Raw genomic sequence first — 23,824 nt, 5'->3', positions numbered from 1 at the left:
TGGATAAAAAAACAAGACCCATCTATTTGCTGTCTACAAGAGACTCATTTTAGACCTGAGAACACCTTTAGATTGAGAGTGAGGGGATGAAGAACTATTTATCATGCTACTGGAAGCCAAAAGAAAGCTGGAGTAGCCATACTTATATCAGACAAACTGGACTTTAAATTAAAGGCTGTAACAAGAGGTGAAGAAGGGCATTATATATTAATCACAGGGTCTATCCATCAGGAAGAGCTAACAATTATAAATGTCTATGCGCCGAATACCGGAGCCCCCAAATATATAAAACAATTACTCATAAACATAAGCAACCTTATTGATAAGAATGTGGTAATTGCAGGGGACTTTAACACTCCACTTACAGAAATGGATAGATCATCTAGACACACGGTCAATAAAGAAACAAGGGCCCTGAATGATACATCGGATCAGATGGACTTGACAGATATATTTAGAACTCTGCATCCCAAAGCAATAGAATATACTTTCTTCTCGAGTGCACATGGAACATTCTTCAAGATAGATCATATACTGGGTCACAAAACAATTAGGGTTTTTAAAATGGCAATGTATTTTTTCTTGGTTTAAAAAAAACATGTTAAAATTCTGACAGTATGGAAGAATATGAATTGGATTATGAAGGCTCCTTGAAATCCCTCTGCTACCTCTGAGGTGTTTATAGCTTTTTTTAATTTCCAGCCCCATTTTGGGTCACTTGGAAGTCATCTTGAGTTAAAATAATTTTCAGCTGGCCTGTCATCTAGCTAGTTTTTAAATATAAGTATAGCTCGTGTGGGTTAATGCTTTATTACACAGTGGTCTGGTTATTTGGTAAAATATTGTTATATTTTCTAAGGAAATGTGTTGCTTTCATTTGTAGACTGTGGCAGGGTATACCATTCCTCCAGGACATCAGGTGTGTGTTTCTCCTACTGTCAATCAAAGACTTAAAGACTCATGGGTAGAACGCCTGGACTTTAATCCTGATCGCTACTTACAGGACAATCCAGCATCAGGAGAGAAGTTTGCCTATGTGCCATTTGGAGCTGGTAAGATACCATTTTACATTTGGAATTTTTGTTCTGAGAATGTGTTGATGTTTGTCAAAATAACCCATGTGAATTTTATTTACAAATACCTTTTCCTTTCCTCATACGGACATTCCTGTAAATATTTGTAGGAGTACAATCTTTGCCAAGTTAGAAAAAGTACTTTATTTGTGCTAAAGGAAATAGTTTTATGAATTTTTACACAATGCTTTTTTACCTTTTAACCAATTTAGTTTTATCAGGGTTCATTTTGATAGTTCACTCTCTTTTCCCTTAAAATAGTATTTAAAGCTCTTTATGAGTTGTTTTAAAGAGCCACTGGAATTAGCACACCATTCAGGCAGTTATTTCAGATTAAATATTATAGCTTACTAGTGTTTGTTTCAGAAAAGAGTAAAAGCAGTCTTTTTTAAATTGAAAATTTTCTGGATTGTTAACTTTTTGGTTCTCTGCCTGTATCCTTAAGATAAAATGGTCTTTAAATTTGGGCAGGTTGTGCATAGGTTTGCAAACATACATTTGAAAACGTACGTTTTCAGTTAATACCCTTATATTATCCAGGCAGACCCTTGTTCCTGCAGTAGTTTCCCATTTCACTGGTACTGTGCAGATTAAACTGTATTCTAGGACTTCTTGTTCAGTCTTTCCAGAGATTTTAAGTGGCGTGACCTTTTTGTCATTGGTCACACTTTTTCCATATGTAAAGGAAAGTATAAAGTCCTTTAGGAACTTGAGATCTTATTGTCTTATAAACATATTTAATAATATGGTATACAAAATCTCATATGAAAAAGTCATAGATTATTCAATTACCTGGCTTCCACTTGAACTTATTTAGGTAACAGTTGGCTCAGTTACCTTCTATGGTAGCTCACTTAGTTTTTTAGATAGCTCCCATTTTTAAATTTTTTTTTTTTTTTAACGTTTATTTATTTTTGAGACAGAGACAGAGCATGAACGGGGGAGGGGCAGAGAGAGAGGGAGACACAGAACTGGAAGCAGGCTCCAGGCTCTGAGCCATCAGCCCAGAGCTCGATGCAGGGCTCAAACTCACGGTCCGTGAGATCGTGACGTTCAACTGACTGAGCCACCCAGGTGCCCCAGACAGCTCCCATTTTTAAAAATTTGTATTAGAGCTATAATCTGGGGGCACCTGGCTGGCTCAGTCAGTAAAGCATGCGACTTGGTCTCAGGGTTGGGAGTTCAAACCCCACATTGGGTGTGGAGCTTACTTTAAAAAAAAAAAACAAACTGCCATCTGTTTCAACATCCCATTTACAGTCCTAATTGTGTTCTCTGAAGCTGTATTATGTATCTCTGAGCTGTATGAATGTAGATCTAATGTTCCTTCAAATCTTTCATCATTGTGTTAGTTTCCTAGGGCTACTATACCTCCCACAAACTGGATGACCTAAAAGACATTTAGAGGCACCTGGGTGGCTCAATCGGTTAAGTGTCTGACTCTTGGTTTCGACTCAGATCATGCTCTCAAGGTTCATGAGTTCAAGCCCCACATCAGGCTCCACACTGACAGTGCAGAGCCTGCTTGGTATTCTGTCTGCCCCTCCGCTGCTCATGCTCTAAAAAATAAACATAAAAATGGACACTTATTCTCCATTTCTGGAAGCTGGAAGTCTGAAATTAAGGCGTTGGCAAGGCCTTGCTCTCTCTGAAGGCTCTAGGGGAGTGTCTTTCCTTGCTTGTTCCTAGCTTTCACTGGCTCTTACAGTCTTTGGCATTCCTTGGCTTGTAGCTACATCACTCCAGTCACTGCCTCTGACTTCACATGGCCTTCTGCCCTTCGGGTGTCTGTGAGTCTTTGCATTGCTTTCTTTTGAAAGACACCAGCCTTGGATTTCAGGCTTACTCTAACCAAGTTTGACTTCATCTTAACTCATTATATCTGCAAAGTCTGATTTCCAAATAAGGTTACTTTCGAAATTCTGAGTGGCTGTGAATTTGGGGGGGGACACGGTTCTACCCCATATGATCGTGTTAAGCATGTCCAATTTCTTCAATCATTCCTTTATTTTGTAATTTTTTCTGTGTTGGTGCGTATAGCATGTAGCTTACTCATTTTCATATTACGTTTTGTGAAATTACCCATTTTTCTGTTAATTCGTAGTTAGGACACTATTAGTTTGCAACTATTAAAAATAATCTTTTGGTGGTGCCTGGGTGGCTCAGTGGGTTAAGTGTCTGACCCTTGATTTTGGCACAAGTCATGATCTCACAGTTGTGAGGCAGAGCCCTGTAACAGGATCCAAGCTGACAGCTCAGAGCCTGCTTGGGATTCCTTCTCTCTCTAAAGCAGGGGCACCTCGGTGGTTAAGCATCCAACTTCAGCTCAGGTCATGATTTCACAGTCATGGGATAGAGCTCCCAATCAGGCTCCATGCAGGATGTGGAGCCTGCTTTAGATTCTTTACCTCTGTCTGCCCCTCCCCTCCTCTTTCTCTCTCAAAAATAAATAAAAATAATCCCTTAACCAGTCTCCCTGTAAGCCAAGCCTCTCCTTAGTTGTTGTATTTGAATATGGAATGGTTTGTAAACACCTTTCTTAAATATGGCTCCTAGAAGTAAGTGCATTTATGGACCACACTAGTGCTGTGCTAATGATAAGCATTTTATGTTAGCTTTTTTCTCTGTTTAATCTTCACAATCACACTGAGGAAGGGACTATTTTATTCACTTTTCGGAAATGGAAACTAAGGCTTAGCAAGGCTTTTCTTAAATTCCAGTAATTTAGCTTTATCTTTTTCTGCTCCCTGAAAAGCCATCTTTGTTGTTGAGTTTACTACTTTATGAGGTTTTGATGGGCAGGAGAGATTGCAAGGCATTCTTCTTTCTAGCTTAAATATTTCTGATACCATCTTTTATGAAGTTTGTCTCTCTGGCTTTTATATATAAACTTTTAAAAATACACAAATTATATTTTCTATTATTAAAATTTCCCCACCATTTTAGTAAGAAATTTCAAAGTCAGAAGAATTTTTTAGTGAACATTTGTATACCCATTATCTAGATTCTGCCATTCATATTTTACTTATCACATATCTGCCCATCTATCAATCCATTTACTTTTTAGGTGTATTTCAAAGTAAACTGTACACATCAGTGTACATCTCCCTGAATTTTATAATTTACAGTTCAAAAATTTAATTTTGGTAAGTTTCACAGTGAAATACTCAATTATTAATGTTGAGTTTTCACACATGAATAACCTCAATTAAATCTAGTTTATCGATTTTTAAAATTGTTACTGCTTTCTGGTCCTGTCTAAAAACCTTTGCCTGGCCCCCAGTCATGAAGACATTCTCCTGTTCTTCCCTATTAAAATTTGATGGTTCTATTCAAGTCACATCGGGGTTACCCCAAACCAAAAATAATTAAAAAATTGATGGTTTTAGTATTTATGTTTATGTCTGTGATCCATCTGGAATTAGTTTTTGAGTATAGTGTGAGACAGGAATTGAGGTTTGGTTTTTGTTTTTTTTAATGTTAGGTATCTAGTTATTCCAGCACTATTGTTGAAAATACTTTCTTTTCTTCATTGACTTGCTTTATTTAGTGCCTTTGTTGATAATGAAATAACCCTAAAAGTATGTCTTGGCTCTTTGCTGTATTCCACTGATCTGTAGGTGGAGCCCTATCCGGGACCAAATTGCTGTGAAAGGGAAAATCCAATTTCTACTCCAACTCTCAGAACACTTTATTGACATTTCTGGTCACCAAATGTGTGGTGGTTTTCCCACACCAATTCTCTGTGGACACCCACTGGGTGTTTGACAATTTAGCTCGGTTCTGACACTATCCACCTGGGGTTACCACAGACCCCAATGGTTAAGGGCTTAGTGTCATACCAACTGCAAGTCCAGGTTGCTGCCTGTTTTTCTGAGTAGTCGGCTGTAAACCAGAGGTTTTCTGGATCCCCACCTTGGAGTTCCACAGTTTCTTAAAATGGCTCACAGAACTCAGAAAAGTTAACTTACTGGATTAACAGTTTCTTACAAAGGGAGGATGCAACTCAGGAACAGCTAATTGAAGAGATGCTTAAGACAAGGTATGGGGGAAGTGGCCCAGAACTACCATGTCCTCTGGGCACACCACACTCCTGGCATCTCCACATGGTCACCAACCTGGAAAGCTTTCTGACCACTACCTATCCATCCTTCCATACGATAGGGATTTTGTGAAGGCTTCATTATGTAGGCATGATTGATTAAATCATCAGTCATTGGTGATTAATTCAACCTTCAGTCCCTCTCCATCCTAGAGGTCAGAGGGTGGGGCTAAAAGTTCTAACTCTCTAATCACTAGGTTGGTTTCCCTGGCAGCCGGGCCCCACTCTGAGGGGATTTCCAAGTCTCCTCATTAACAAACTCAAGTGTGGTTGAAATGGGCCTGTTTTGAATAAAACGTCCACTTCTTTTATTGCTCTTTTCACTTAAATTCCAAGATGTTTGAGGAACTCTCTGGCAAGAATGGGAGGAAGAACAAATACCTATTTATTACAGATCAACATCACAGTTGTTGCACCTTTAGTATTGAAATCAGGTTTGAAGTTTTAAGTCTTCTAACTTGGTTTTCTTTTTTTTCCCAAAGACTGCTTTGGTATCCTAGGTCCTCCTTTGCATTTCCATATGCATTTTCTTAAAAGTTTTTATTTGAATCTAGTTAGTTAACATACAGTATAATAATAGTTTCAGGTGTATAATAGAGATTCAGCAATTCCATACATCACTTGATGCTCATCACAAGTGCCCTCCTTAATTCCTATCATCGATTTCCCCCATCCACCCACCCACCTCCCCTCTGGTAACCATGTTCTCTACAGTTAAGAGTCTGTTTCTTTAAATGCTTATTTATTTTTGAGAGTGCACACGAGCAGAAGAGGGGGCCGGGGGTGGGGGGTGTAGGGACAGAGGATCCGTGCTGACGGTAGACAGCTCAGTGCTGGGCTCAAACTCAAAACTGTGTGATCATTACCCAAAGTTGAATGCTTAACTGACTGAGCCACCCAGGTGCCCCAAGAGTCTATTTCTTGGTTTGTCCCCTCTCTTTTCCTGTTTGCTTGTTTTCTTAAATCCCACATGTGAAATCATATGGTATTTGTCTCTCTCTGACTTATTTTACTTAGCATAATACTAACTTCTATCCATGCCATTGCAAACAGGAAGATTTCATTTTTTACAGCTGATATTCCATTGTGTGTGTGTGTGTATGTACACACATACACCACATCTTTATCCATTGATAAAGTTGATGGATACTTGAACTGTTTCCATTATTTGCTGCTGTAAACATTGGGATGCGTGTATCCCTTCAAATTAGTATTTGTGTCCATATGCCTTTTAGAATCAACAGTTTTTACATGTATCGACATTTTACATTTTGATCTTGATAGGTGTTGCTATTTGGGGATTATTAAATCCCTTTTTCTTATTTTGAAAGATTTGAGGGTTTTTTTTTTAAAGATTTCATTTTAAGTAATCTCTACTGTGGGGCTCAAACTTACAACCCTGAAATCAAGAGTCACTTGCTTTACCAACTGAGCCAGCAAAGGGCCCTGGCATTGAAAGTTTTGAAGGGTTCATATTGACTTTTAACTAGGGCTCTCTTGGGACAGAAGCTAAGAATATTCTAGATTTCAGTTCTTACATATAAACTTGGATAGATGTGACATTTCAAAAACTAATTGGAAGAGTCCTTATATAATTATCCAGGTGCTGTTTCCCCTTAAATGTTGAAAATCTGGGATTTTTTTTTTTAATCACTCCAGGTGAAAAGAATTTCAACTGATTCTTACGAAGACCTTCTTTTTTTTTAATAGGGCGTCATCGTTGTATTGGGGAGAATTTTGCTTATGTTCAAATCAAGACAATTTGGTCCACTATGCTTCGTTTATATGAATTTGATCTCATTGATGGATATTTTCCCACTGTGAATTATACAACCATGATTCACACCCCTGAAAACCCAGTTATCCGATACAAACGAAGATCAAAATGAAAAAGGCTGCAAGGAAGTAGTATGTGGAACATCACTGTAAACTGCAAAAAGCATTTGAAGTGAATGAAGTTTACGAAACAACTCGTGGTATATTCTTTGAGTGTAATTTTAAAAAGCTTAACTTACGGTTTTTATATTTTCTTAACTGAATGGTTACAGCAAATCTAATGGCATTTGAGGTATTTCCTAATAGTTTTATGATGGGTATTTACTGTCGATGCTTTAAGAAAATTAAGTTCATTAATAAGGAATTAGGGGGATCTTGGTAATTGGCAGACTCTAAACATAGTTTCTAGATATTAAATTTAACAACAAAAATAGCTCTTGGCAAATAAGTTCAGGGTATTCAAATCATGATCTATAAGTATAAATGCCTAGGGAGATTCTTAGAAACCTTAGGTTATTTATTTACTCGGTAATGTTTGTGTGTGTGAGTGAAGATGAGTGGGTAGGGAAGAAACTCACATTTAAAGCCTTGGATAAAAGAGAATCCCATCAGTTGTTTTGGTATGATGATACCCAGCAAAGATGGAGCTATGCTGTAGTTGAATGTCCTTTGAAATTTTAACTGGAAGCATTGTCTCCAGGAAATTGAGACTTAACAGTGACTTAATAATACTAAAGACTGCACATGTATCTTGATCTAATTAAATATTACAGATAAATTTGTATCTGGTTCCACATAGTCACATGTGTGTGAAAGCCCAAAATAAAGTCCTTAAAGGATACTTTTTGTTCTCTTTGGCTCTAGGTGGTTTCCTTCTTCCTCTCTAGAATTAGGGATGTTTCTGTTATTCTGTTTATTAAAACTTAACGTAGGTTAATAACTTTTTTTTTTTAAATACAAACTTGGAGATCTGGAACTCTGGCTTTAAGATAAAGGTAATATAAAGTAGGGTCTTTGGGGGTAGTATCATTGGTCACATTGTGTTGAAGCCTGTGTTCAAGAATCAACTCGAATTATAACTGGGGGCTTGGCTATATACCTGTAATTTAACCACATAGTCTGTTTTCACTAGATAAGGCCAAAATATTTTCCTCCCCACTCATGTTAAACTATTTGTGAAGGAGTTTTTCATTTCTTGAAATGGTCTCTGAGAAAAAATGTAGTCTATTCACTAATTGTAAAGTGGTGTTTCAGTGAGAATTCAGGAAACTAGGAACTTGGGATGGGAAAAATTCCATCTTTGTACTAATTTCAAACTGTATTTCCTTTATGAATTTAAGCAACAAACTATACTACTATATACTACATTGATATAGTAGGCTAGTATATACTAGGCTAATAATGAAAATATCAATATAGCTTTAAAAAAATGCTACAGATGTGAAGTTGATAAAAACGTGCAAGAGAAACTCTTCCTCAAGAGGGAGAGAAAAATACCAATACTATCTAAGATTAGGACAACTTTCTGAATCTCAAAGTATACATATTTGAGATAATGAAATAATCTGCCCTGCCAAAGACTGAATGTTTGTTTCCCCCCACTCTAGCCCAGATTCTTGTTGAAACCCAATCCTCAATGTGATGGTATTTGGAAGTGGGGCATTTGGGAAGGTGACAGGATCATGGGGGCAGAAGTCTCATGAATGGGATTAGTGTCCTTACAAAATAGACCTCAGAGAGCTCCCTTGTCCCTTCTGCCATGTGAGGACAGAGCAGGGAGATGGCAGTCTATGTTACCTGATACCAAATCTGCTGGCACCTTGACTTCTGACTTCCCAACCTCGAGAACTGCAAGAAATAAATTTGTTTATAAGTTATCTAGTCCATGGTATTTGGTCACAGCAGCCTGAGTGGTCTAAGACATACACCAAAAACCATGGCTCAGGGATTAAGGAGGTTCCAAAAAACAGTGTGGTTAAAATGGTGAAGTCATTTTTATTTCAGTACTTGACAAAATACCCCATAAAATTCAAAACTTCTACCATTATACAAAAATAGGTCTCTACAAGTGATATTATCTGTCTTCATCACCAGTAGCAAATATATTAGGGCAGAAACATGTAACTTCAGTAGCCTTATAAGAAAAGTGCAGGACACCTCAAGCTACACATTCAGCAGTATCATAATGCACAAAAGTTTAATCTTTTCACCCATTCGATAAATACACAAGGTTTATAATTTAATCATTTAAATTAGCATTCCACAAATATACATGTAATTTAATGATTATTGTGCATGAATACATACACAATGCTAATATATACAAACTCCAGTTTGTTTTCATGTGCTGGCAAGGGATTTGTATACAATCATAAGCTGTGTTCATGTTGGTCCCGCTGAACATCCACAATACAAAAGCACAAAAGAACGAGTGATTTACAAAAGGGAATTTGTTTAAAATCACTTTGATTTATGTTTCAAAGGATTATCTTCTCATGCCAGCATGAAACTGGGTTGAACCTATGAGAGAAAAACAAGATATGTAAGTTATTTCAAATTAAATTGCGATCTATACCTGACCAATTAGTACAGGCATTCTCTGGAGATGATGCAAGTCTGGTTTCAGACTGCTGTAATAAAGTGAATATTGCAATACAGAGAATCAAGTTTGTTTGTTTCCCTGGGCAAATAAAAGTTTATACTATACTGTAGTCTATTAAGTGAGCAATAGCATTAGGTCTAAAATATTATTAAAAAATGTTAAACATCATCTGTGTTTTCAGGGAGTTGTAATCCTTGCTGGTAGAGGGTCTTGCCTTGATGTTGAAGGCTGCTGACTGATCAGGGTGGCTGGTGGCTGTGGCAATTACTTCAGATAAAACAAAAATGGATTGTTTGTTTTTTGGCTCAGGTCACAAACACACATTTCGGGAGTTTGAGCCCCATGTCGGGCTCCTCAGAGCCTGGAGCCTGCTTCGAATTCTGTGTCTCCCTCTCTGCCCCTCCCCTGCTCACACTTGGTCTGTCTCTCTCTGGGTCTCTCTCAAAAATAAATATTAAAAAAAAATTTTTTTTTTAATTAAGAAAAAAGTGGAGTCAATCCTCTCAAACCCTTTTGCTTTATCAGCTTTTATGTAATATTCTAAATCCTTTGTTGTCATTTCAACAGTCTTCACAGCATCTTCACTAGAAACAGATTCCATCTCAAGAGACCCCTTTTTTTGCCCATCCATAAGAAGGAACCCTCATTCACTCAAGTTTTATCATGACATTGCAGGAATTCAGTCACATCCTTAGACTCCACTTCTAACTCTAGTTCCCTGGCAGTTTCTACCACATCTGCAGTTACTTCCTACACTGTAAGTCTTGAACCCCTCAGAGTCATGGAAGAGGGTCGAAATCAACCTCCTCCAAACTCCTGTTCATGTGGATATTTTGACCTCTTCCCATGAATCACAGATGTTCTTACATCTAGAATGATGAATCCTTTTTTTAAGGGTTTTGATTTACTTTGCCCAGATCTGTCAGGGGAATCACTATCAATGGGAGCTAGAGCCTTACAAATTATATTTCTTAAGTAATAAGACTTGAAAATCAAAATTACTCGTTCATCCATGGGCTGCAGAACAGATGCTGTGTTAGCAGGCATGTAAACATTAATCCTGTTGTAGATCAGAGCTTGTGGGTGAGCAGGTGGCATGGTCAATGAGCAGCAGTATTTTGAAAGGAATCTTTTTTCCTGAGCAGATAGCAACACAGCTTAAAATATTCAGGATATCCTGTTGTCAAGAGATGCAGAGTGTTCTATCCTGATGTAACACAGGCAGAGCAGATTTAGCATAATTCTTGAGGGCCCTAAGAATTTTGAAATGGTAAATGAGCATTGGCTTCACTTGCTGCATCAGCTCCTAACAAGAAAGTCAGCCCATCCTTTGAAGCTAGACACTGACTCTTCCTCTCCAGCTGTGAAAGCCCTAGATGGCATCTTCTTCCAAAAGACAGCTGTTTTGTCTACATTAAACATCTATTTAGTGTAGCCACCTTCATGAATTATCTTAGCTAGATCTCTTGGAGCTTCTATGTTAGCATTTGTTGCTTTACCTTGCACTTTTATGCTGTGGAGACTTCTTTCCTTAAAACTTGTCAACCAACTTCTGCTAGCTTCAAACTTTCTTCTGCAGCTTCCTCATCTCAGCCTTCAAAGAATTGAGAATTAAGGCCTTGCTCTGGATTAGGCTTTGGCCTAAGGAAATGTTGTGGTTGGTTTGATATTCTACCCAGACCACTAAAACTTTCTCCTTATCAGCAGTAAGGCTGTTTTGCTTTCTTATTCACGTGTTCACTGGTGCAAGCACTTTCAATTTCCTTGAGGAACCGGCATACGGATGAGCTCTTCCTTGAAGAACTTATCTTCTGCATTTACAGCTGGATTTACAGCTGGGCTCTTTGGTGCAAAAGGCCTACCTTTTGGCCTATCTTGGCTTTCGACATGTCTCCCTCACTAAGCTTAATCATTTCTAGCCTTTGATTTTAAGTGAGATGTGTGACTTTTCCTTTCACATGACTACTAAAACACCACTGCAGGGTTATTGACTGGCCTAATTTCAATATTGCTGTGTCTCAGGGAAGAAAGAGGCTCCAGGACAGGAAAAAAGACAGAGGAATGGCTGGTCCGTGTAGGACTCAGAACACATCCATTTATCGATTAGATTTGCTGTCTTATATGGCACTGTTTATGGTGCTTCCAGGACAATCACAATAGTAACATCAAAAGTCACTGATCATAATCTAAAGAAAAAGTATGAAACACTGTAACAATTACCAAAATGCGAGACATGAAAGTGAGCAAATGGTGTTGGAACGAATGGCACCACCAGACTTGCTCAACCCAGGGCTGCCACAAAACTTCATTTGTAAAAAAAAAAAAAAAAAAAAAAAAAAAAAATGCTTATCTGTAAATTGCAATAAAGCAAAGCACAATAAAACGAGGTATGCCTGTAGTGATTTAAAATTGGATTGTTACCTACACCAGACTAACCAGTTCATGAAGGGCAGAAGATTACTATTACTGCCATTTAAAAAACTGCTTTTTATTTTTCTAAAAAAGTCTCATCCATACTTGAACTGATTTTTAAAAGAGATTTTGAACATATATTTAAAAGTCACTGTTGCTCTGTAGCAAGGTAAGACTAATGCTAAGATTCTCTTTAAAGTGCCCTGCAGGTTGAACGTTCTATATTATATTCTACACCTCCTGCCTCTTGAAAAATCTTTTGGTCTTCAAAATCTGAGTCTTGTGAAAGATACAAACCACAGCAAACCCTACCAAACAAAGTCCAGCTATGATTCTAACAGCTTCCTAGGACTACAAGTTGCGTGGGTTAAGTGATCTTTTGTATGAGGAGACAAACTACCACCCTATCTAGTTTGGGGGAACAGTAGGGAAAAAAGGGTGTTTAACAGAAATAAAAACAAAATGTAAAAGCTGATTTAAAATTAATTTAAAGCACATTAAAATGATTCAAACACTTGAATCGGGAGTGAATTGAAGGGAGACAGGGAAAATAGACATTCCCATAATGAATAGGGAATCAATTTCTATTAAGTATGAATTTTTGTGTTTTTAAGCAGAGAAAAAAAAAATGGTCATTTTTATAAAGTCTTTTGAATGGAACAGGTTTCATGGATCATGAATAAAAGCACTGGGTCCTAGTAGGGACAACAGCTGCATTAAATGCTTAAGATACATGCTTCCTTCTCTCATTTCCCCACCCCTAATTTGCATGCCTCACCTCATATAGGTGACCCTTGAACAATGTGGGGGCTAGGGGTACTGACCCCTTGCACAGTTGAAAATCCATGTGTAACTTTTGACTCCTCCAAACTTAACTACTAATAGCTGACTACTGACTGAGAAAGCCTTACAGGTGACATAGAGGCAATTACCACATATTTTTATATGTTGTATTCTTACAATAAAATAATCTAGAGGAAAGAAAATGTTAAGAAAATCATAAGAATCATATGGAAGAAAAATACATTTACAGCACGGTACATAAATGGAGCTGTGCAGTTCAGCCTTGGGTTGTTTAGGAGTTCACTGTAATTAGGAACACCTTCTCCAGCAGACTCTGTAAGCCTCCCAGGCCTTTGTACCTTGGTGCCTGTTGCACATTTCATCTAATCAATCTGAGTAGGGTATCTTTTTGTGGGAGTGAAACTAGGGTGGTAAATCATTTCTGGAGTTGAATTCCTAAGTCTAACCTGGTACCTCATGAACTAAGCTCTGGGATTCAATTATCCTGATGAAGAAGGTCAAGGAGTTTCAAAAAGAGAAAGGGGAGCTCTGGGTCTGTCCAGCACGATGGGGCTGCCAGTATTACGCTGAGAGTACCTGACTGTACAGTTCCAAGTCGTCTTTGCAGTGCCTCTAGCCGAGTGATATAATCTGTCAAAGCTCTGTCAGGGTCATAATTCTGAAGCTGAGAACATGCTAAGGAACCAGGATTTAAGTCAGCTGGAGGGCCCGGGTACCTAGGAGATTAAAAATATGAACATGAATCCAAATTATCCACAAATAATGCAAGTAACTTAACAACCTGCCACCATCCTGCCCTCAAAAGCTAGATCTTCAACTTGAGTTATGAACATAATAACTGATAACTGGCGAGAACAGTCAGAATTCACATTTGAACATTTCTTTACGTGTCTGCTATTGGTCCATAGGTGGCAAAATATCTGGCTTTGGAGAGAAGTAGTTCTTGGTTTGACTACAGACTTCAGTTTTTTCATGTGCAAGGCTAAATATGGATTAGAGAGTCTGAAAGTATACAGCCCAGGATCTGGCAAAGAGACTAAGATTCAGATACTTAATATCTGTACATTATTAGGGTTAAAAATTGAAACTAGGGAGCAGAAATTGGAACTCTACAATATTTCCAATATGTGGCCATGCTAAAAACAGACATGTTCTGTTAGCTCTCATCTGCTGATCCCATCTGATGTGTTCTTCCATCTTCATAACCATGTTTCTTAAGTCATTCTTTTCTTCACTCAGTTGGCTGATAGGTTGTGCCAGCTCAGCATTATGCTCAGTAGTCCTTTCAGTCAATGAATCACAAGAAGTACTTGGGGACACTAAGCTAGGCCTAATCTATATCCCCTAAGGTTCTGAGTTTGTGATGTACAAGGCGAAAAAATTTCAATAAACTTAAAGCAGCTACTAAGTCATCATGAAAGTGTCCAGTAGAATGCCTGTTGCAGAAGCCCTCAATGAGCGCTGTGTATGTACAAATGTATGTTGTGGAGACTTTAGAGTTTTTTTCACGATCTGCAGAGACTGTCGGTTTAGTTACTACTTTTCCCAATGTCTAACCACAGCATATACTAAATAACACTTGATTAGTTCAGTTTCCAATACCCTTGGAAACCAGGTATAAATTCAAAAACTGGGGGCGCCTGGGTGGCTCAGTCGGTTAAGCGTCCGACTTCGACTCAGGTCACGATCTCACGGTTCGTGGGTTCGAGCCCCACATCGGGCTCTGTGCTGACAGCTTGGAGCCTGGACCCTGCTTCTGATTCTGTCTCTCCCTCCCTCTCTGCCCCTCCCCTGCTCATGCTGTCTCTGTCTCTCACAAATAAATAAATGTAAAAAAACAAAAAAACCCCAAAAAAACCAAAAACTCTTTTTGTGGGTGATGGGTATTGAGGAGGGCACTTGTTGGGATGAGCACTGGATGCTGTATGTAAGCCAATCTGACAATAAGTTATATTAAACAAATGTTTTTGATTCTGGACCTTAGCTTATGTAAATCATATACAACTGAGACACACCAGCTATTTCAAAGCAAAGGAGTCAAAGCCCTAACAGTGTCCTCCTTTCTCTGTTAAGTGTTAGTGTATGTAACGAATCTCGGCAGCTTTGTCACACACTCTTACCTATTTTGAAAATGTAAAGGAGACCTAGGATAGTCCAGCTCTGATCTTGAGCGATATGCCGTGTGTCTCGGTTCTCCGTATAGCTCCAGCCCCCCAGGAGAATGATAAAATGGGTCAGTCTTTTCAGCACCTAAAATAATCCAAAATGTTACATTTAAGGGGGGGAAAAAAATCAAGCCCTTGAAAAATTTCTACAAAATAGGTAAGGGCTCAAAAGACTACTATACCGTACTATACAACATTACCTATTTATAGTCATTTTTAGTTATTCTTCCCAAAGAAGAGAAAAAACAGTAGAACGAACTATTGCTTTATTTTCCTTCAAGTATTTCTGATAATCTGGAACTATATGTCAAAGAAAATAAACTATTTTTAACTGGAGTAATACCTAGAAGTGAGATGAGGGGTATCTGACTGTGAGTGGTTTAGAGAAAAAGATGATGTGGATAAAAAATACTAAATCACACCATTCTACTGATTTATTAGAAAAAACATGAAATCAAGATTTGCTAACTTACAACAGAAAGCTCATTATAGTGCAAATTTCAGCTGTTTATGTACAAGGATGCGTATTTCAGACCACTTTGGCTTAGGGTACCAAATATTTTTCTCTGCTGCTTAGCTACTGGCAGAATGTGTAAAGGTGGTTTAATACCAATATGTACCTGTATGAATACAGTTACACTCTGTGTCTGAAACTCTGTGTCCTCCCCAGTTTCTAAGCTCATCCTTATGCCTAAAATGTTGAAGTCCTAATGTTTGTTTCCACTTTTAGGTCGAGAGAGAAGGAATTTTAACTGTTACCATTACATACAACCGATTTGTAAACTCAAAACCTGAGTACTGTGAAAATTTCAAACTGTAACTTCTACATGGCTGAATAACAGCAATCCTTTCTTGAATCAGAGCCTTAATGCAACCGTAAGGAGAGTGGGCTCTAGAGCCAGACTGCCAATGTTCAGCGCTGGCTCTGGGGCCAACAATAAATGCTTTATATGCCTCAGTTTTTCTTGTGTAAAGTGAGAATAATAGCAACTGTACTTACCTCACAGGATTGGGAAAATATACAGGATTGGGAAAAAGCAGGGGTAGTGTCCCATAAAAATGAGCTCTTGTTAACTCTTTAAAAATCAGCAAGGTCCCCAGCTCTGTTGCTTATAAGGGGTCTTTGGACAACACAGGTTCCAGAACACATTTTTTGGAAGATAATTACATGCACAGTAATTTTAAAAGAATCCTAAACATAAGAAAAGAAATCCTATTCTGACTTCACCTGGATTCAGTCCAAAGCCATCCCTGTTAATATTGATGGAACCAGAACTTGTGACTCGTTGCCAACGTCGAACCAAAAATTTCATTCTAAAAAAGATGCCAAGAAAAAGTTTCACAGCACATCTATAACAGAAAGAGTATAAATATACATTTCCCACAAAATTCAAGTCATACATTTGAATGTGAACACAGAAAGATTTCAACACAATCACATGACTGCCTAATCTAAAATCATGCAAATGTCCCCTAGTCTGGGGCAAAATTAACTAGAACAGGCTTTCCAAGAGGCATCAGAGGTCTCTTCTGTTCTGACTTTATAGAGGTACAAAGGACTCAAAGAGACGAAAAGCAAAAGTAGAAAAGAGAAAAGTAGATGGACAAAGGGCAAGAAATAATGAAAGGAGAAAAGACTAGAGAGACTACAAAGCAAATGAGATGGAAAGAAAATAAAAGACCTTTACACTAGCAGGGCGACGGAGCTGGGAAAGCTGGAGAAGCAGTGAGGCCATGTGATCAGGGATGAAAAACAACGAGGCATTAAAAGGAAGGGGTGGTGGTGGTGGCATTGCTGCCAACCAGTGGTAGCGAGATGCTGCCTGCCCCATCCCTGGCCCAAGGAACTTTCTGGAACACCAATTTTGATTTCTTAATTCCAATCAGTTTTGAAGCCCAGTTTTAGGAGGGTGAAAATACAATGAACACGTAAGAGGACAAGAAAAAGAAGGAGTTAGGATGACGTCCTTCAATGCCAACTGGCTTTCACAGAGCCTTCCCAAACGTTCCAGTAAAATTAATACCTAAACTCTCGTGACCTGTCATTTAGTGTCTTCCAAGTTATGAGCACACTGGTCTTCCTCCCTAGTAAGTAAGCTGCTTTAAGGGATTCAGACAAGGATTATGCATTTTTTCTTTATCAGTGCATCTCCTAGCACTTAAGCCTGTACAAGGTGTACAAGATGATGAAAGGAATGAAAGATGAGGAAGGAGAAACTGGAATCACCTGACAACAATGTGGAGAAGAACAGGCAAGGAGGGCCTCAGACCATTAACAAGATAAAACGTGAGTTCCTTTTGCAGAGCCAACATGGATGGGTACTGGGAGCCCTGGCTGATTATCCTAGTGCTATCACCACTGGCTTTGCAAACTCGCTGTGCCTCAGTTTCCTTGCCTGTGAGATGGTATTCTGGACCAGGTGATCTCAGACAGCTTTCAGTTAAAAAAATTCTGTCACATTTTTCAAAGAAAGGTAAAGGAAAAAGGACAAAACCCTTTGAAGATATATCAGATGTGACCTGACAGGAAGAACTTTAAAAACTGAAGTGCTTTTTAGACTGCCTGGTTACTACGTATATAAAAGGGAGGGGAAGCATGGAAAAACCGAGGTGTCGGAGTATATCGCACCTGGGTGACAGGACTGCAGGAAGCCAGGTCCTCAAGGGAGTTTGAGTCCTGGCTCCATTTCAACTACAAACAGAATGAGTGCCAGTGTTGCTGGCTTAGAACTCCTAGAAAAGGCATGACAAAAGCACTAGCACAGTCCAATGCCCTAAAGGCTAATCTTGGGTTTGAAAGCAGAGTTAGGCCAGGGCTCTGTGTAGCTAAGACCCAAGAGGGCATTATTTTAGCAAGGAAGACAATGAATGCAGGTAGCCTACGTAAGTTTTCAAAAACATATTTTCCGTCTTATGGTCCCTTTTATTTATACATCTGAGCTGCTTCATGGGCCTATTCAGGGTTAAAAACCGAACATAACAGAACAAAACAATCCAGACTGGATGTGCCAGCTCTGAGTTACCAGCTGCCTGCACCTGGGAGTCCTCTTCATAGGGTCTCCACAGTACAACATAAAGTATCCCTGCTAAAAGGATGAAAGAAAGAAGTATGGCAAATGTCTCATACTGTATGAATACAGAGCACAACAGGCAGAGAGAAGAGTAGATTAAAAATCTAAATCCTTTTAGTGTCTATTAAAATGCATTTTCTGTCAAACATTTACCTTGAAATTGCCATGGACACTCTGACAGCTGACCGAAACCTGGTGAATCCCTTTGGACGGTGGGTGATCACCTCTAGGTCTGTGAAGGCTGGCTGCCCCCCCATCCGGGCGAGCAGAGCCAGTGTGGCATCTTCACACTCCTGGAACCCACCCAGTAACAGCAGCAGGTATTTCTTCTGATAAATGAGAGCTTTCCGAAAACTTTCTGCCCTCAGATATTTACCGTAAATTCTCTATGTTTAAAAAAGGGAAGGACACAAAGACATTATTAAGAAGCCATTCAAATTGTTCTCTAGAAAAAGATAACCTAGATTTTATTAAAAAAAAAAAAAAAGTAGTAGAATGGCAGATACCCTACTACTGTTTTCTCCTTTATCAGCAAAGTTGAAAGTAAGGATAATCAACCTTAAATTTCACACTTCTGACTCTTTTTAGTCAGTAGAATGTGAACACAAACCTTATATCTATGTTTTTGGATTTTAGCCCCCATTCATAACTGACTGCAAATGTTTTGGTCATTCCCTTATCATCTCAGTTTTTTTTGTCTACTTGTGTAGCTACTTTTACTAGTATAGTTGCTAAAATATTTAACTTTCAAATGCTAATGTTCTCTGTCCTTTAAGAGGCATAAATTTATGTTCATTCCATAGTTAAAACAAATATTCCAAACATTTTTCTTTCAGATTTTATATTAACATTTTACAAGTAGTTTTCCTACAATACTCATCATAGCCATGACAGAGGTTGTTCAGAGGGCTTATGATCTCACAGAGAATGACGCTCTGACACTGAAGGAAGCAGAGCTTCTGTTGGCAGTGGAAAAGAGAACTTTCTGTTGGTCTGTTAGAGATGACATGGTGGGAAGTGGACCATGAGCTCAGGGTGCTGCCATTGAGACATGCCTCATCACAAAGTTTTTGTGACCAGCAAGGGACCTGCATTCATGACACAGACTGAATAGTGAGACCTAAGGACAGCCTGAATGCCACCTAATTTCTTCATTCTGTTCGGTTAAGATTAGTGAAAGATGAAACAAGGCAAAAGCAGAGGACCAGCTCTGGTGTATGTTTAGATGCAAGATGTCTCTTACCTTTATAGTGGCATGCTCAGAATCAGAGCTCAGATTCTGAAGTAAAGCTTCATTTCTTAGTTCAGCCTTCAGTTTGTACACTTCGGCTTCTGCTCTTTTCAAGGATTTTTGCAGAGTCAACTTTTCTCTGTTCCAGACTTCTTTTTCGGAAGCAATGATTGCTTCAATGTTGGCACTACCACCCAATGAAAACCTAGAAGACTACAGAAACCAGAGTATACTTTCATGATTTTTAGGAATAAGTCTCTGAAGAAAAACCTAAATTAAACACATTAAAGGTAACCCTAGGAGATATCAGCTTTCCAATCTCAGATATGGAGGGTTCAAAGCCAATCTCAACTGACATGAAAGAATATACATTAATATCCTTTGCTTAGTAGATTAATTTTAAAACTAAAAATCCCCGTGAAAGCCTAGCCCCAAAGAAAGTGTTTAGATTTTGCAGTTTTAAAATAAAAAAGTCTAGAGGGCTGCCTCAGTGGCTTAGTTGGGTAAGGATCCCACTTTTGATGTAGGCTCAGGTCATGACCTCACAGTTTGTGAGTTCGAGTTCTGTGTTGGACTCTACACGAGCATCACGGAGACTACTTGGGATTCTTTCGCTCTTGCTCCCTCTGCCCCTCCCCTGTTTGCGCTCTTGTTCTTCCTCGCTCTCAAAATAAATAAACATTAAAAAATTGTTTTAAATAAAAAAGTCTAGAGACTTAATAAATGGGGCCGTCTGGGTTCAAATGTAGAGCCTGGGCCTGAAACAGTACACTGGAGAAGTGGGGAAAAAAATAACCAGGCACGTACATAGAGAAGTGGGTGTCTACAGAAGCTTTGTGGATGTATGATTATGTATTTGATTACACAGCTGTCTCACAAGTCTTTCCTATCTTTATATTATATTCTTATTTTTATATTACAGATGCTAGCAATTTATTTTGTAGTTTTTAAATGGAAAAAATTTCAGTAAATGGCCAGAGTAGTTTATTAGACTGTAATATATAATTTAATGGCATCTTTCACTTGAGTTACACACATAATAACCGATAAATAATTGATGAGAACAGTCAGAATTCACATTTGAACATTTCTTTACGTGTGTCCACTGCTGGCCCATAGGTAGTAAAGTACGTGGCTTTGGAGAGAAGCAGTTCCTGGTTTGACTACAGACTTCAGTTTTCACATGTGTAAGGCTGAATGTGGATGAGAGATTCTGAACATATATAACCCAGGATCTGGCACAGAGAGGGCTCCCAATAAATAATATCTATTATCATTATTGTCAACCCTATAATATTTTTCAATGATCTTACTAAGAATCAGATACTTAATATTCGTACCCTGCTAGGGATAAAAATTGAAACTAGAAAGTAGAAACTGTAACTTTGCAACACTTCTAATGTGGCCATGCTAAAAACAGACGTACATAATCTCTGCCAGCTCCTGTCTGTCGATACCATCTGATCTGTTCTTCTAGCTTCATAACTGTGTTTCTTAAATCATTCTTTTCTTCTGTCAGTTGGCTGATATGTCCTGTTAGCTCAGCATTTTGCCTCAGTAGTCTTTCAGTCAATGAGCCACAAGAAGTACCTGGGGACACTAAGCTAGGCTAGAAAAATAAAATGATATTAAGGTTGTGTAAGCATAAATATTTATACACAATGCACATAAGAATATGAAGAGGCACTGAGAACAGATTTCATGAAGAAGTGGTGTTTGAGTTGAGTCTTATATAACAAGGAAGAATTTAATAGAAGAGAAGATAGGGAAAGGGCATATTAAGCAGAAGGAATAGTATGTGTAAAGGCACAAAGGTTTTGTGTTAGAGTGTCTTGCTTTTCGGGAGCTACAATTTGCGTGGTAAGGCTAGAGTAAAGGCTGCCTTTACTTATGGATAATATACCTAAACGTAGTCAATGGAGAGTGATAAACAGTTTTGAGACAAGAGCGTGACACAAAATTTATGTGTTACAAAAATTCCTTTGGTAGCAGCATGCAAAGTACAGTAAATTAAGGAAGACAGATCCTGGTGTCAGGCAGACACATGACGAAGTCATCACAACAGTTCAGGTGAGAAATGCTGAAAGCCTGAAAAAGGTAATGACTAAGGACACATGGAATAGGTATTTAGGTGGTAAAAGCACAGGACTTAGTCACTGCTTAGATACACAAGTGAGAGTGAAGAAAGGTGGTCCATGGTGACCTTCAGCTTTCTAAATTGGGTGATATCAGGACCAGAAATGAGGGTTTGGGACAGGAAGAAGAAAGATGATGCTCAATTTGGAATGTGCCTATAAGGTTCCTAAGGGATCACTATGGGGTACATTTCCCCATGGAAAGAGTTACAGTAACTAATGGAAAATATAAACCTGGACCACAGGATAAAGGTATAGACTACAATAGAAGATAAGGTTCCTAAGGGCGAGATTTTATAAGATTTGTTTGATGAAGCCCAGAACCCAGGATGGTACCTGGCATATAACAAGTGCCTGACATAAGTATTTGTTCAGTAAATAAGTCTACTGAGAACTCAGGCTGTGGGAATGAATGAGCTTTCACAATTAGAGAAAAAAAAAACGGATGAAGATATAGAGAAAGAATTCATGAAGGTGAATGATGAAAAGAAATGGAAGAAATGAGAGAATACTGACAAACACAAGAGTTTTTAAGATGGGAGAGGTCAAAAGTGTCAAATGCTACAAAGAAGTCAAAGACAGGGAATGAAAAGATTCAGATTAGTCAACTCTGAAGACACTGATACCATTCTGTGGGTGGTTATGAGTGGAGAGCTAGAAATGAGACTATTCTTTTAAGAAACTTGGTTATACTACAATAAAATGTCACCATAATTATTCAATAATGATAATGAAAGTTAATTTCCCTTCAAACTTTCAGTATTTTCTATTTGGGAAAGGCAAATATTATTATTAATATTTAAAATAAATAAATAAATATTTTAAATAAACTGTTTTAAATATTTAAAATAAACAAAAAGATAAAATTAAAACTCTTTAGAAAATGTGGTGCCAGCTTTAAATGGTTCATATAGCTCCATTAAATCTTTGTTCTTGATACCTTTTATAAAGAGTTTTTTAAAGTCTTACCTCTTGCCCTGGCTGGCCAGTTAACTTCTGCAGTTGTAAAATAATTCCATCAATATTTTCCTGAACCCAAATGAAATCTTCATCATCTGCTGTTTCAAACTGTAGTCTTTAAGAGAGAAAAAGTTGAAACATACCTTTCTCAATTAGTGGTACTGAGCACAAACATTATAGATGAGGTGACGCTATGCTTCATCTACCACTTCTCCCTTACATTAAGTATTCTCTTTCTACAGCGTTAAGATATTTTTTTTCAGGTATATGAGTTTTGTTGAAGTGTATCACTTCACTTGAGTGTCTGACTCTTGATTTAGGTTCAGGTCGTGATCTCACAGTTTGCAGGTTTGAGCCCCACATTGGGTTCTATGCTGACATCGTGGAGCCTGCTTGCAACTCTGTCTCCCTCTCTCTCTGCCCCGCGCTGCTCCCTCAAAATAAATAAAAATAAACTTAAAAAAAAAACTCTCTCCCTCTGTACCTCTCCCCTGCTTGTTTTCTCTTAAAAAAAAAAAAAAATACTATCATCTCCTAATGTAAGTATGCATTAACTAAAATTTCAATTCCTGGAGCGCCTGTGTGGCTCAATCTGTTAAGCACTGACTCTTGATTTTGGCTCAGGTCATGATCTCACAGTTCATGGGTCTGAGCCCCATGTTGGGCACTACACTAACAGTGCAGAGCCTGCTTGGGATCTCTCTCCCTGTCTCTCTGCCCCTCCCACACTCATGCTCTTTCTCTCTCAAAAATAAATAAACTTAAAAAAAATTTCAATTCCCCACCCTTGGCTAGCTTTTAGTGAGGAACAGATTCTATCCAGTTTGTCTAAGAATGTCATTTCCAAAAGTCAGGAGAAAAAAAAAAAATCTAACCTATTGGAGGCTTTCTGGGCCAGATGATGCAGCTTTGAAGCCACACGTTGAAGCTTTTGTCTGATCATTTCTAATTCATGATTACAGCCAGCTCCTCCTTCATTCATTTCAATCAGTTTAGGATAGCCTGATTCCTTCGTCTCTCCTTCTATTTTCTGTTGAAGAACCCAATTTCTAGTTCGATCACTGGTTAAACTCCATGTGGTTGGCTAGCAATTTTCGACAGAAAAAGAAAAAGCAGTAATTATAAATGAACAACAAATCATATTCTTTCTTAAAGGAACACAATTATGGTTCATACTCCAAATAAACTTCTATGGATTTCCTTTATATATGATTTGTTCATAACTATTTAAATAATTCAGTACAATATCGAGACACTTGAGTGGCTGAGTTGGTTGAGTGTCCAGCTTTGGCTCAGGTTATGATCTCATGGTTTGCCAGTTTGAGCCTGGCACTGGGCTCTCCACTCTCGGCGCAAAGCCTGGTTCATCCTCTTTCCCCCCTCTCTCCCCGGCCCTCCCCTGCTCTCCCCTGCTCTCGCTCTCTCTCTCAAAAATAAACATTTAAAAGTAAGTAAATGAATGAATGAATAAATTAGTCGAGTATCAAAATTAC

The 23,824-nt window shown here is 38.3% G+C and overlaps 2 protein-coding genes across 11 annotated transcripts in view; one reads left to right on the top strand and one right to left on the bottom strand.

Moving 5' to 3' along the window:
• LOC123607542 (lanosterol 14-alpha demethylase) overlaps positions 1 to 7,792 on the top strand; it is a 46,589-nt gene extending 38,797 nt beyond the window's left edge. For all 4 annotated transcript variants that reach the window (XM_045497037.1, XM_045497036.1, XM_045497038.1 and 1 more), the window contains 2 exons: positions 884 to 1,052; positions 6,886 to 7,792. In XM_045497037.1, coding sequence (XP_045352993.1) covers positions 884 to 1,052; positions 6,886 to 7,064 — 348 coding nt within the window. In that variant the 3' untranslated portion in view covers positions 7,065 to 7,792. The remainder of the gene's footprint in view (positions 1 to 883; positions 1,053 to 6,885) is intronic.
• Positions 7,793 to 8,921: 1,129 nt separating this feature from the next.
• Positions 8,922 to 23,824, bottom strand: part of AKAP9 (A-kinase anchoring protein 9) — a 155,380-nt gene continuing 140,477 nt past the window's right edge. For all 7 annotated transcript variants that reach the window (XM_045497029.1, XM_045497030.1, XM_045497032.1 and 4 more), the window contains 9 exons: positions 23,207 to 23,415; positions 22,341 to 22,446; positions 20,663 to 20,845; positions 19,249 to 19,449; positions 18,159 to 18,391; positions 16,163 to 16,248; positions 14,890 to 15,019; positions 13,346 to 13,485; positions 8,922 to 9,471 (listed from right to left, as the gene is read on the bottom strand). In XM_045497029.1, coding sequence (XP_045352985.1) covers positions 9,437 to 9,471; positions 13,346 to 13,485; positions 14,890 to 15,019; positions 16,163 to 16,248; positions 18,159 to 18,391; positions 19,249 to 19,449; positions 20,663 to 20,845; positions 22,341 to 22,446; positions 23,207 to 23,415 — 1,323 coding nt within the window. In that variant the 3' untranslated portion in view covers positions 8,922 to 9,436. The remainder of the gene's footprint in view (positions 9,472 to 13,345; positions 13,486 to 14,889; positions 15,020 to 16,162; positions 16,249 to 18,158; positions 18,392 to 19,248; positions 19,450 to 20,662; positions 20,846 to 22,340; positions 22,447 to 23,206; positions 23,416 to 23,824) is intronic.

The sequence above is a fragment of the Leopardus geoffroyi genome, chromosome A2, assembly GCF_018350155.1.
Source record: "Leopardus geoffroyi isolate Oge1 chromosome A2, O.geoffroyi_Oge1_pat1.0, whole genome shotgun sequence".
Lineage (NCBI taxonomy): Eukaryota > Metazoa > Chordata > Mammalia > Carnivora > Felidae > Leopardus > Leopardus geoffroyi.
This window is presented reverse-complemented; position numbering and strand designations above follow the sequence as displayed.